We start from the raw sequence: 14491 nt of genomic DNA, 5'->3' as shown, positions 1-14491 counted from the left end.
ATCAGATCAGAAATAAATGAAATAGAAACAAAAAACAATAACAAAGATCAATAAAACTAAAAGCTGGTTCTTTGAGAAGATAAAATTGATAAACCATTAGGCAGACTCGTCAAGAAAAAGAGGGAGAGGACTCAAATCAATAAAATTAGAAATGAAAAAGGAGAAGTTACAGCAGACACCGCAGACATACAAAGCATCCTAAGAGACTACTACAAGCAACTCTATGCCAGTAAAATGGACAACCTGGAAGAAATGGACAAATTCTTAGAAAGGTGTAACCTTCCCAGAACGAACCAGGAAGAAATAGAAAATATGAACAGACCAATCACAGGTAATGAAATTGAAACTGTGATTAAAAATCTTCCAACAAACAAAGGTCCAGGACCAGACGGCTTCACAGGTGAATTCTATGAAACATTTAGAGAAGAACTAACACCCATCCTTCTCAAACTCTTCCAAAAAATTGCAGAGGAAGGAACACTCCCAAACTCATTCTATGAGGTCACCATCACCCTGATACCAAAACCAGAGAAAGATACTACAAAAAAAGAAAATTACAGACCAATATCACTGATGAATGTAGATGCAAAAATCCTCAACAAAATACTAGCGAACAGAATCCAACAACACATTAAAAGGATCATACACCACGATCAAGTGGGATTTATCCCAGGGATGCAAGGGTTCTTCAATATACGTAAATCTGTCAACGTGATACACCATATTAACAAATTGAAGAATAAAAACCATATGATCATCTCAATAGATGCAGAAAAACCTTTGACAAAATTCAGCACCCATTTATGATAAAAACTCTCCAGAGAGTGCGCACAGAAGGAACCTACCTCAACATAACAAAGGCCATATATGACAAACCCACAGCAAATATCATTCTCAATGGTGAAAAACTGAAACATTTCATAAGATCAGGAACAAGACAAGGATGTCCACCCTCACCACTATTATTCAACAAAGTTTTGGCAGTCCTAGCCACGGCAGAGAAGAACAAGAACTAAAAGTAATCCAGATCAGAAAAGAAGAAGTAAAACTGTCACTGTTTGCAGATGACATGATACTGTACATAGAGAATCCTAAAGATGCCACCAGAAAACTACTAGGGCTAATCAATGAATTTGGTAAAGTTGCAGGATACAAAATTAATGCACAGAAATCTCTTGCATTCCTATGCACTAATGATGAAAAATCTGAAAGTGAAATCAAGAAAACACTCCCATTTACCATTGGAACAAAAAGAATAAAATATCTAGGAATAAACCTACCTAGGGAGACAAAAGACCTGTATGCAAAAACTATAAGACACCGATGAAAGAAACTAAAGATGATACCAACAGATGGAGGGATATACCATGTTTTTGGATTGGAAGCATCAATATTGTGAAAATGACTATACTACCCAAAGCAATTTACAGAATCAGTGCAATCCCTATCAAAGTACCAATGGCAATTTTAACAGAACTAGAACAAAAAATCTTAAAATATTTATGGAGATACAAAAGACCTCGAATAGCCAAAGCAGTCTTGAGGTAAAAAAACAGAGCTGGAGGAATCAGAATCCCTGACTTCAGACTGTACTACAAAGCTACAGTAGTCAAGACAATACAGTACCGGCAGAAAAACAGAAACATATATCAGTGGAACAAGATAGAAAGTCCAGAGATAAACCCACGCACCTATGGTCAGCTAATCTATGACAAAGGAGGCAAGGGTGCACAGTGGAGAAAAGACAGTCTCTTCAATAAGTGGTGCTGGGAAAACTGGACTGCTACATGTAAAGGAATGAAGTTAGAACACTCCCTAACACCAAACACAAAAATAAACTCAAAATGGATTCGAGACCTAAATGTAAGACTGGGCACTATAAAACTCTTAGAGGAAGACATAGGAAGAACACTCTTTGACATAAATCACAGCAAGATCTTTTTTGATCCACCTTCTAGAGTAATGGAAATAAAAACAAAAACAAACGGGACCTAATGAAACTTCAAAGCTTTTGCACAGCAAAGGAAACCATGAACAAGGTGAAAAGACAGCCCTCAGAATGGGAGAAAATATTTGCACACGAATCAATGCACAAAGGATTAATCTCCAATATATATAAACAGCTTATACAACTCAATATTAAAGAAACAAACAACCCAATCCAAAAATGGGCAGAAGACCTAAATAGACATTTCTCCAACGAAGACATACCAATGGCCAAGAAGCACATGAAAAGCTGCTCAACGTAATTATTAGAGAAATGCAAATCAAAACTACAATGAGGTACCACCTCACACCAGTTAGAATGGGCATCATCAGAAAATCTACAAACAACAAATCCTGGAGAGGGTGTGGAGTAAAGGGAACCCTCTTGCACTGTTGTTGGGAATGTAAATCGATACAGCCACTATGGAGAACAGTATGGAGGTTCCTTCAAAAACTAAAAATAGAATTGCCATGTGATCGAGCAATCCCACTACTGTGCATATACCCAGAGAAAACCATAATTCAAAAAGACACGCACCCCAATGTTCATTGCAGCACTATTTACAATAGCCAGGTGATGGAAGCAACCTAAATGCCCATCGACAGACAAATGGATAAAGAAGATGTGGTACGTATATACAATGGAATATCACTTAGCCATAAAAGGAATTAAATTGGGTCATTTGTAGAGATGTGGGTGGATCTGGAGACTGTCATACAGAGTGAAGTATGTCAGAAAGAGAAAAACAAATGTCATATATTAACGCATATATGTGGAACCTAGAAAAATGGTACAGATGAACCGGTTTGCAGGGCAGAAATTGAGACACAGATGTAGAGAACAAACATATGGAAACCAAGGGGGAAAGCAGCCAGGGGTGGGGGTGGGGGTGTGATAAATTGGGAGATTGGGATTGACATGTATACACTGATGTTTATAAAATTGATGACTAATAAGGACCTGCTGTATAAAAAAATAAAATTTAATTTAAAAATATTTTTAAGTACATATTGTATTATTTTATTTATATAAAATTTAAAACAGGCCCAACTAATCTCTAGTGACAGAAGGCAGATCAGTGCTTGTTTGGGATGTAGAGATTGAATACCAAAAGGCAGGAGGGAACTTTGGGATGATGGAAATGTTCTATATCTAGATTGTAGCAGTGATTACACGAGTTTGCACATTTGTCGAAACGCATCTCACTGTACTCTTAAAATGGGTGCAGTTTGTTGTGTGTAAATTATACGTCAACCTGATTTTTTAAAAAAGATCCTGTTCCCAGAGAGCTAAAAATACGAAATTTGTAATAACTTTTGTTTCAGACACAGTCTTTGATAGGGTGCTTTTAGCGATTTCATAGATTTTTTTTAACTTTAGCTTTTTTCCTTTACAGTTCTTTTTTAATTTTTTAATTCTCCAATCTAATGTGTTATATGTTTTTTACTTTAGAAATTAAAACTGTTATCTGTGTAATATTTAATTTTACAGTGTCCTATAGTGTATCAGTGCTCTCATACACATTATATCACCCACAACCCAGAAAATTATTTTAATCCCCGTTTTATAGATGAAGATTAATCAAAACTTAGAGAAATTACGCAAATTGCCCTTTTCATGTGTTCTCTCTTGTCCTCTATTTAATCATTTTATAAAACAGCATATTTCCTTATTTTTTTCTCTTTCGCTGGTCTCTTTAAGGATTTACCTGGTTGTTAGAAGTAAAATAAACCAGTTAAAGTCTGTCTTGGTTTACAAGAGATATATAATGAAAACCTTACAATCTGTGATCTCCTTGAGGACAAGGACAATATTAATCTCTATGTCTATGTCCTCCTTGCTTAGCACAGTGTTTGGTGCCCTGTGAATGTTTGCTACATGAGTTTCATTGTTTTCGAAAAATAATATTTCGTGTGCCTCTGCTCATAACTTCTTATGAGAAGTTTCTAAAATGCTTTTGAAATCTTTTCCTAGAATTGGAAACATTATCTGTTTTTATTTATTTGAAAACTAATGAAAAACACTGAAAAGTAAACATCTCCCAAGAGTAAGCACCTTCCGTCATCCCATACCATCATACAACAGCCCCACAAAGAAGTCACTGCCAATAATTTGACGCCTATCTTTTGTGACTTCCCCAAGTTCATGCAGACATTTCCAACTATATGTATAAATATCTTCCTTTTTAAAAATGTAATCATGCTATAGAAATTGATCTGGAGTGCAAGCTTTCTTCCCATTTAGTTTACCATGGACACCTTTCTAAGTTAGCACATATAGAGGCACACCACATTCTTTAATGACTCTGTAGTATTCCAGAGTATAATTTTTACTCCATTTATTAAGCTATCTCACTATTCATGGACATTCTGATTGTTTCAATTTGTTTTTTTAATAAAATTATTTATTTTTGGCTGTGTTGGGTCTTCATTGCTGTGCGTGGGCTTTCTCTGGTTGCGGTGAGCAGGGGCTACTCTTTGTTGTGGCATGCAGGCTTCTCATTGTGGTGGCTTCTCTCGTTGCGGAGCACGGGCTCTAGGCATGCGGGCTTCAGTAGTTGTGGCACCCAGGCTCAGTAGTTGCGACTCATGGGCTTTAGAGCACAGGCTCAGTAGTTGTGGCTCACGGACTTAGTTGCTCAGCGGCATGTGAGATCTTCCCGGTCCAGGGATCGAACCCATGTCCCCTGCATTGGCAGGTGTATTCTTAACCACTGAGCCACCAGGGAAGTCCCTGTTTCAAATATTTTATCAGTAAAACAGTGCTGAATGATGTACATAGAAGTTTACATATTCATTCAACTGTTTTAAGTGAGAAGAAATATTTGGACAAGACTAAGCATTCTCCACTTTTGGCATGCCTAATGATCTCCAACTTTGTTTCCGTTTTATTAAGAATGTGATTATTGCCTGTCTCTGTATGTTTATTTTCCATTCAAATAATTGTACAAATACCGCTATCCAAGGATGTCATTCCTTCCCTAATTGAACAGCTTGATGAAAGGGAGCACATCTTATGGCATCTAGCTATCTGCTGGTGTAGGAAAGTGAACTCAGTATTTAAAAGAAAGATTAGCATGGTTGCTGGTGTGTGATGGACAGAAGTCAAGAGCCATCCATCAGTATTTTAAGTAGTAAATTCTCTTAGGGCATGTTCACTAGAAGCAGAGTCAGAGTCCAGGAGTCTCGTGCAAAAGACTAATTGAGGGGATGCCCTCAGGACAGTCTGTGAGGAAATGATGGAAGCAGGAAAGAGCAAGGGAAGAAGCTAAGCAGAAGTGTCTTTCAGCTGAGCTCTAGCCTCCCCTGGTCTCCAGAGGGAGCTCTGGAGTGTGAATGTCACCCAGAGTTCCTTTTTGTACCTTGCACCTCCACAGCCAAGGGGGGAATAATCCTCTCCTGGCATTTCCTACCCAGGCAGCTCCATTAGCTGAAGGCAGTTCGTAGAAAACGGAACAGCTGTGAGCTGTTACGAGCCAAGCTCAAAGCAGTGGAGTGAGGAGTGCACCAGCCTTATAAAAAGTCTGGAGAGGCACTGGTAGGTCGTCTTGCCTGGAGTCCTTTCCCTTCCCCCACGGTGCCGTCTCCATCCACTGAAAGTGTACTCATTCTTCAAGATCCAGCCCCAGACCACCTGCACTGTGTAGCTTTCCCTAATCACAGCAACGGGATTTGAAAGGTGTTGCAGTTAACTTTTATAATCGTAAATTTTTGAAAATCAGAATGAAAAAATACTCTAAAAAATGTGTTCAAGTCCTGGCATTACAATCATATACTAATTTTCTAAACCTAGGAAGCAGTTAAGCCTCTTTGAGCTTCAGTTTTGATATTTGTAAAATTCTGGTATTACCTGCTCAATCTACTTCACCAGGTTGTTGTAACAGTGAGATGAAATCTTGTATCGGAGAACTTCTTACATTATGTACCCACGTGTACAGTGAAGACTTCCCTTAGTCTCATGTAGATGAACCCCCAGACTTGGAAGTGCATTCTTGGGGACATCGGCTTCTTGCTGTCACTGTCTGTCCTCCAGATAGCACATACTCCAGTCAGTTGGCTTGAGCACAAATGAGTCACTTTACCTGGATGTAAAAATTTATCAAGGCAGCCAATATAATATTTGTGTTTCCTTAATAGCACACCATTTCAGAAATTGATTTGTGTTATGATTATTTTGGATTTATATCCTGTATCCCCTGTTAATTTTTAGGTTTCTGAATGGGAAACACATTTCATATACTCCTTTGTTTCATCCATGCTACCTGCCACGTAGTCTTGCATGTGGTAGATATTAAATAACGACTTGTCAAATAAGGCCGAGAGGTTTTTTAGGGAAGACTTTACTAGCTTCTCTAGGGCTAGGACCCTTAATTTGTCCTCAGAGCTCACAGTTTTGAGCCTTATCTTAACTAAATGAGAGGCAGGATAAAATGGTTTATTATAATCATTCTAGAGATGTGGCTTTAAGTGAAAAGCACCTAGTTAAAAAGAAACGCAATTAGAGACCTTTTATGTAGTTTTAGCCTCCCTTAACTGATAGCAGTGAGAGAATCCTTTAACAGAAAAAAAAAATGAATGAAGATATGAAAACCGACTTGAATAATTTATGTCTAATAATATTAACATGTGCTGAAATGAAATATATAATATAATATATATATATATATTAAACTTAATATATAGTTTTTTAAGACTTTTAATTTAGTAACTGATTTAGTAATTTCAGAAGCTTTCATCATCCTGGAAGTCATTCTCTTCTTTTCCTAAAATTGTAGGTGTATTTTTTATCTCTGTGTATAGGACCATTTCACTTCTCCGGATGAATACGATGACCCCACTGTGCTCTATGAAGCCATTGTGTCTCATGAGAAGAACCTCGTCATAGCCCACGAAGGGGACCCTGCGTGGCGGAGTGCAGTCCTCGCCAACTCACCCTCCCTGCTTGCTCTGCGGCACGTCATGGATGACGGCGCCAACGAGTACAAGATCATCATGCTCAACAGACGCTACCTTAGCTTCAGGGTCATTAAAGTAAGGCTTGGAGGCACGCGTTTGCCTCTGAAAACAATGGAACTTAGATAACTGTATCCAAACTTTTAAAAAGTAATTGAAACTCTTTTATAGAAAACAAAAATAATGACCATACTACATTAACGTTTATTGTTTTTGAGCTCTTAATTTATTTTGTCAGTAATTTACTCTGTCCTCTGAAATTTTTTCATGTGCCATAAAACCTTACATTTTTTGCTTATTTCTCTCTTGCCTGTTATATGTGCTCTTGGGGAAGCATCTCTTCCTAAAATGTCAGCACTGTATTGCTAATAAGATGTGATTCCTAGGTTGCAAAATAATACTACAGCTTGTACTTCACAGTAGCTAACTGTAAATGGTTCACTCTAACTTGCTTTTTTGTTTTGTTGTTTTTTTTAAGCATCTCAGGGCTTTAGGAGGCTTAATCTCTGACATTTGATTTTGATAGTTTGTAATGTTTTTTCTTCATTTAATCAGCCCCCAAAATCACAAACATCCTTTCGACTCTAAATATTTGTTACCTCTCATTTCTATCAAAAATATTTATTATCTTAGTTACAAAATTCAGTGCTTCACCAATTTAGAAAACTAAATGGACTACATTTTACTTGGTATTTTTACAAGACAGCAGAGGGAAGAGCTCTGTAGGTGTTTATTATTTAATAGCCTAATGACAGTGGAAAATAGTTAACTCCTGTTCAGATGTGACCTGCTTATATTTGTTTCCTGCTTTTCACAGTTGGTTATCCTAATGTCTTTTATGTCCCTCCCATTTCCACTCTTCTGTTTATATAAATTTTATTCTTGGCCCCTTAACCTAATTCCCATGTGTTCTGCTTTTCAGGTGAATAAGGAGTGTGTCCGAGGCCTTTGGGCAGGGCAACAGCAGGAACTTGTTTTCCTACGTAACCGTAACCCGGAGAGAGGTAGCATCCAAAATGCCAAGCAAGCTCTGAGGAACATGATAAACTCATCTTGTGACCAGCCTATTGGCTACCCGATCTTCGTCTCACCCCTGACAACTTCTTACTCTGACAGCCATGAACAGCTTAAAGAAATTCTTGGGGGACCTATCAGCTTGGGAAATATCAGAAACTTCGTAGTGTCAACCTGGCACAGGTGAGCCCTAGGACTGCCTTTTCCAGTGGTGGTGTGTCCTGACCCGCTTAGTCTAGGCAGTGTGCATTAGCACCACCTGGAAAGATTGTAGGAAAAGTACAGATGCCACGGTACAATAAAAACCTGTTACACCTGAGCTTCATGAAGTAGAATCTGAGCATTTGTATCTGCAAACTCTTATTAAGTAAATCTAATGTACAGTAAGTAGTCTGGTCAGGAACCACTGCTCTAGCGTTTAGTAGAATCTTGGATAATTCCCTCCTTGTAGTTTTTTAAACTCTCTATTGCAGCTTATTGCCACTATTAGAATGTGTGGGTCAGCAAACAGGGCAAATGAGAGAAAAATAAAAGAAACTGGTGCAAGTCGATTACATTCTTTTTGTATTCCGTTCCAGCAGTAGGGGGAGCATGCTGTCCATGTTGAAACTCCTCCTTGTGAGATGCAGAGATACTGCTGCCATTTTAACAGTTAGTCAGCACTCACATCTCAAATATTTAGTATCTTCAAGTATGCACATGAATTTTTTTCCTCTGCCTTTTGTGTGGTAAGTTATGATATATGGTGCAGGAACATCATAATTTGATGGATGGCAAAGAAAAATCTCAGATTAAGAGTTGTTCAGATCCTTAAATACCAAAACTTAATCCAAACAAGACTAGAGCAGCAGACTCAGAAATAGGTGTTTTAAAATTCTTCCAGGAATACCCAGCATTAAAGAGTAAAATTTCACCATTTTAACGTCTACCCCTATTCAAACAGAGGGAAGAATACAAACCAGGGTAGTGTTCAAAGAAGTTTTCTTTTCAAAAAATACGTGTTGTGCTGGAATTGCCTTGTTTGCCCAGGACTGAGTGGTTTTCTGGGATGCAGGATTTTCAGTGCCAAACTGAGACAGTTGTGGGCAAGCCAGGAGAGTTGGTCACCCTACGTTTTAAAAAAGAGAAGAGGGCTTCCCTGGTGGCGCAGTGGTTGAGAGTCCACCTGCCGATGCAGGGGACGCGGGTTCGTGCCCCGGTCCGGGAGGATCCCACATGCCACGGAGCGGCTGGGCCCGTGAGCCATGGCCGCTGAGCCTGTGCGTCCGGAGCCTGTGCTCCGCAACGGGAGAGGCCACAGCAGTGAGAGGCCCGTGTACCGCAAAAAAATTAAAAAATTAAAATAAAAAAGAGAAGAAAAATTATTACAGCAGTTCTCTTCAGGTGTGCTACAGAATAAATTAGGTTTAATTTAAATCAATTAGGTATTCGTGGGTTGTATACAGTGACGAGGATACTATTTCCAGCTGAGATCTTAATGGAACAACTTGTTATGTGCAGTTCTTTGTTATGGTGTAGAAGAGATGATAGAGTGTAGTGTAAAAGTGAAGTTGATTAGAAGAACGGAGGCAGTGAGTATGAGGGAGATACGCAAACATCATAGACTCTTTTGCTTCTTAATGTTGATTGCCCCATGAAGATTTCCAAAGGTGAACATTAGTAGCATTAAATGTTCGGAATACAGTACCTATCTTGAAGTGATCTTGGGACCATGCCTCCTACTCCGGTGTTTGTTCCTAGGTTAAGGAAAGGTTGTGGAGCTGGCTGTAACAGTGGTGGCAATATTGAAGATTCTGATGCTGGAGGTGGAGCCTTTTGCACTAGTAACAGTGCGACAACTGCCAATGATCCCCACAGCAGTGCATCCCAAGGAAGCACTGGAAACCCAGGCCAGGGACCGGGAGCAGGACTCCATCCGCCTGTCACATCTTACCCTCCAGCACTAGGTAATGTGAAACAGAATTATGTGTGTAATGTTAGCCTCTCAACTGTGGGGTTCAGGTAGTATGTGTGTATAAAGAGGGTGACATATTACCTACTTGGAAATATATAAATAGAATGTTTTGTTTGATTCCCAATAGGACGTTATCCTACTTGTTTATATTAATCATTTAATATATATAAATATACACCATTTGAAATAGTATTTCTTTGAAAGTATCATTTTTAAAGGCCAATAATAGTTAACTAATATAATTTACTTCTCTCCTGTTGAACAACGATTTGGTTTCTTCTGAGTGTTGTAATAATCTTTGTATATGAATCTTTGTAATCACTTATTATTTTCTTAGGCTGGAAACTTTAAAAATGGAATCAAGTCAAAGTTTATGAGAATATTTAAGATATGATACATAATGCCAAAAATCTTGCCAGAATTCTTTTTTATTTCTTTTACACCAATTGGTACTCTGACCAGTCGTCTAGAGGAATGCCCAGCTTTGAGTATCATTGTTTCCACCTCTGCTGCCTGCTCTCTCAGAGAGACAGGAGAAGGGGGGTGGTCTTTAGTTGCATATTTTTAATTTGCATTGCTCTAATAATACCTGAGGTTGGAAACTTCTAAATGAGTTTATCAGATCTTCTTTCTGAAGTACATGTTAAGTCTCTTGCCCATTTTTCCACTTGGTTACCTTTTTCTTATTTGTATATTCTGGATTGGAACTCTTGGTCAGTTTTCTGTACCACAGACATCTTTTTCCATTCTGTATCTTGGCTTTCCCTTCTCTTTCTGTGAAGAGTGGCTTGCCTTTTTTTGTTAAGCTCTTAATTTTTGTGTAGAGCAATTTACTGATCTTTTCCTTTATGATTAATACTTTTTGTATCCTATTTAAGAAATTTTTCCTTATCCCAAAGGAAGCTATTCTTTTACTAATTTGTCTTTTACATGAGAGCTGTAATCCACCTGGCATACAGCAGGACTCACATCTTACCTGTTCCTGGATGGCTGGTCGGTTGATCCAGCACTGTCCTTTCCCCCTCTTTTTGCATGGATCAGATGAAGTTTTAAAAACATTTACTTAAAATGATTCAAAAAAATGTAATGGCACTGGAATTGTTAAGACTCTAAATAGGTGTGTGATCGACATTTTGTTATGTTCTTTTTTAACTTCTGAGTGAAAACCTAAAACTGCCAGTGTGCTTCTTATATACACCTTTTACTTTTAACATTGATTAGCTCTTTTTATTTTCAGATTAAAAAGTACATGTAGTTATTTTTCAATATAATTGATAATAATTTTCTAATAATCTTCACATCACTCTTCACAAATCTGAAGAACCCTATCGAGCCATTAGAAGAAAGGACACAGGATAACCTACTATTTAGTATCACTGATCATTCATATTCAGTAGTGATCCCTTAATGTACATGCATATTACAGTGTGGCATCACTGTGCCTCTATAGGTAGTATAGCTTGTCATTGGGATAGATTGAAAGGGCATTAATACTGTATTTTGAGAAATAGTAGCTACAGAGCTTGCCACATAGTAGATCCTTGATAAATATTTCTCACTGTCTCATTTCTATGAGATATTCATGTATTCTGAAATATTTCAGTGAAAGAAATTTTAGGATTTATCTCAACCTAAATACCTGCTATTTCCTATAAATTATTTAATTGTATTTTTTTATGCCCCAGAATTTGAATTTTAAAAAGCTTCAGGAAATAGAATTTATGTTACAAAAACCACATAAGAAAATAGATCTCAGATATTTATCTCTTTTTGGCAACTTTAAAATTTTTAGGTATAAATATTAAATTCACCAACTAATTTAAGGTGCGAGGCTTAAGGGAGAAAGTCTTAGAAACTACTGAAGAAGCAGTTGTGTTTGGGTCATCCCACTGAGAAGGAGCGCTGCTGTTGTTTCTCCCTCCCCAGCCGCTAGCCACAGCTCTCACTCTGTGCAGTCCAGCCTGGTCCGGCAGTCCCCTGCCCGGGCCTCTGTAGCCAGCCAGTCGTCATACTGCTATAGCAGCCGGCACTCATCTCTCCGGATGTCCACCACGGGATTTGTGCCTTGTCGGCGCTCTTCCACCAGCCAGATATCGCTTCGCAACTTACCGTCATCCATCCAGTCCCGCCTCTCTGTGGTGAACCAGATGGAACCCTCCAGTCAGAGCGGCCCGGCCTGTGTGCAGCATGGCCTGCCTTCCTCTAGCAGCTCCAGCCAAAGCATCCCAGCCTGCAAGCATCACACCCTCGTGGGCTTTCTTGGGACAGACGGTGGTCAGAGCAGTGCCGCTGATACGCAGCCCGGCAACACCTTAAGTCCTGCCAATAATTCCCATGCCAAAAAGGGGGAGGTGATTTACAGAGTCCAGGTGAGTAAGCCCACGGTTCTTCTTGCACTGTTTCTCTTACTTGTTTGTTTTTATTTCTTGTTTTTTTGAGTGAAGGACTCTTGTGAAGACACACCTTATATTGCTTAGTCTGAAGACTAGAACAGTTTTGAATGTTGAAAAAATGTTTCTGCCAGTATAAAAACTGAAAGCAAGCAGTTTTTCACTGGTGGTATTTGTTCCCTCTTCAGCCATGGTTATGTGGCCATTGCAGTTAAGGTCTCCTAGGAGGCTAAAAGGAGTTCAGGTGGCTCTTTAGGTGGTTTTTTATTCCGTTATAGTCAGTGAAAGAAATTCTGTTTGGGATTATATAATTATTTGTCATCGAGGGGAAAGTGAATTTTTGAATTCATTCATTCATTTTTGAATGAATGATCCATATTTATTTATACTGCAGATTGTGGATCCCAGTCAGATTCTGGATGGGATCAACCTGTCAAAAAGGAAAGAGCTGCAGTGGCCTGATGAGGGTATTCGGTTAAAAGCTGGGAGAAACAGCTGGAAAGACTGGAGTCCCCAGGAGGGCATGGAAGGCCACGTAAGTTCTCCTATGAAGCTGGTGCTCTGACTTTTTTGTAGCCTGACTGGTATGCCTGGTTTTTAGCTGATTTATGTACTTATGCTTAATTACCAAACTGAATTACTACCTCTAATCTTAAGGATAGAGTCTGTGAGTGTATTCAGGGTCTCTGCCACTAACTGCTTGTTTTATTCTGAATCATTAGGTGATTCACCGTTGGGTGCCTTGCAGCAGAGATCCAGGTACTAGATCCCACATCGACAAGACAGTACTTCTGGTTCAGATTGAAGATAAATACGTGACTGTAATCGAAACTGGGGTACTAGAACTTGGGGCTGAAGTGTGAGCCAGTGTTTTATAACTTCATTTCTTTTCCCTCAAAATTCCAAGAGATTGGAAAAAAAGAGGAGCGAGCAGAAGATGCCTGCAGGTATCCCTTTGATCCTGTAGGAGAGACTTGAACATAGAGTGGGCTTGGTTAAGCACCTCTCCTTTGCCCTTCACCCTGACTCCTGTCACTGTCTCCATCCCCAAATAAAGCTGAAATATTTTTTTAAGTTAGCTGCTGAGAAAACATCGTGCATGAAGGATAAAGTTCTGTTAAAATACATCCTTAAAAAAAGTTTTTTCCTATGCATTGCCTATGCTTTAAATCAACAAACTCTTGCTTTCTAAACTATGATCTCATATTTTTCTAATTTTTTTGCCAAAAATAATTGCCATGTTTTGTCATAAAACATGAAATCCATTTACCTTGATTTTTAAAAACAGACAAGTGTAGAAACCTTCAGTTTGACATATAGCAGTATAAAAGTTTAATGTACAGTGAAAAAGACTATGAACAGACATAGATTTATCTTATTCCTTGAGCGCTAAAAACTTTAATGAAAAAAACTGCACTAATTTTTTACAATGCACTATAAAGTCTGAGATTTCTCAGAACATTTATTTATATATAAAAATAAAATACCATTATTTAAATTGCCTTTGGGATTAACCCCTTCCCTTTCCTTATACGTAGCAGGAACTGTGCTGCTCATTTTTCTTTAGTAGTCTGTACTTCATGCCAGTCCATTGGATGTTTCCTTTAAAATGAATACTTAATCTCAAGATACACGTAGCTTCATCACTGGCATTTCCTGGAGCCAGTTAGTCAGTGACTCAGTCCCGTGAACACTCCTGCCAGCTCCTGTGTCCACATTTCAGATGGGCTCCAACACTGTGTGCGTCCCAGCTACCCTGTTTCTCCCACTTGGGGCAAGTTCTGCTGGGGTCAGTTTTGGGAAGAAAATACTTTTGCTTTTCAAAGAAGAAGGTGAACGTCCTGGAATTTAAAGAAAGGATGGATTGCCTTTTATTTTAAGAGTTCTTAGCTCTTGAAGTTATTCACATGCAGTTCAGTTAATCAAGTAAAAGTTTTTCAAACAAAATTATCCAAATGGTGCAGTTCTTATTGTTATATCCCTCTTTAAAACTTTGCCTATTATTTTCCTCCTCTCTTCTTATTCTATTACTTGAATTTTATTTCCTGTGATTTATAGTGTGTAGCTGTAATTTGAAATATTTATAACTGTGATGAACTTGACTTAATTCATATGTTGTCTCATAACTTAAATTTTATTGGTTTTTTTTTAAATGTATGTATTCAGGGAAATATATAACTCAGATTTACAATCA

The 14491-nt window shown here is 38.4% G+C and overlaps 1 protein-coding gene across 2 annotated transcripts in view; it reads left to right on the top strand.

Annotated features, from left to right (window-relative positions):
- Positions 1-14247, top strand: part of PCNX1 (pecanex 1) — a 167675-nt gene extending 153428 nt beyond the window's left edge. For both annotated transcript variants that reach the window (XM_060140068.1, XM_060140077.1), the window contains 6 exons: positions 6787-7017; positions 7862-8136; positions 9694-9899; positions 11834-12276; positions 12692-12832; positions 13020-14247. In XM_060140068.1, the coding sequence (XP_059996051.1) occupies positions 6787-7017; positions 7862-8136; positions 9694-9899; positions 11834-12276; positions 12692-12832; positions 13020-13160 (1437 nt within the window). In that variant the 3' untranslated portion in view covers positions 13161-14247. The remainder of the gene's footprint in view (positions 1-6786; positions 7018-7861; positions 8137-9693; positions 9900-11833; positions 12277-12691; positions 12833-13019) is intronic.
- Positions 14248-14491: the final 244 nt, after the last annotated feature.

Source organism: Lagenorhynchus albirostris, chromosome 1, assembly GCF_949774975.1.
Source record: "Lagenorhynchus albirostris chromosome 1, mLagAlb1.1, whole genome shotgun sequence".
Lineage (NCBI taxonomy): Eukaryota > Metazoa > Chordata > Mammalia > Artiodactyla > Delphinidae > Lagenorhynchus > Lagenorhynchus albirostris.
Note: the sequence above shows the minus strand (reverse complement) of the source record. Positions and strands in the feature narration are given on the sequence as shown.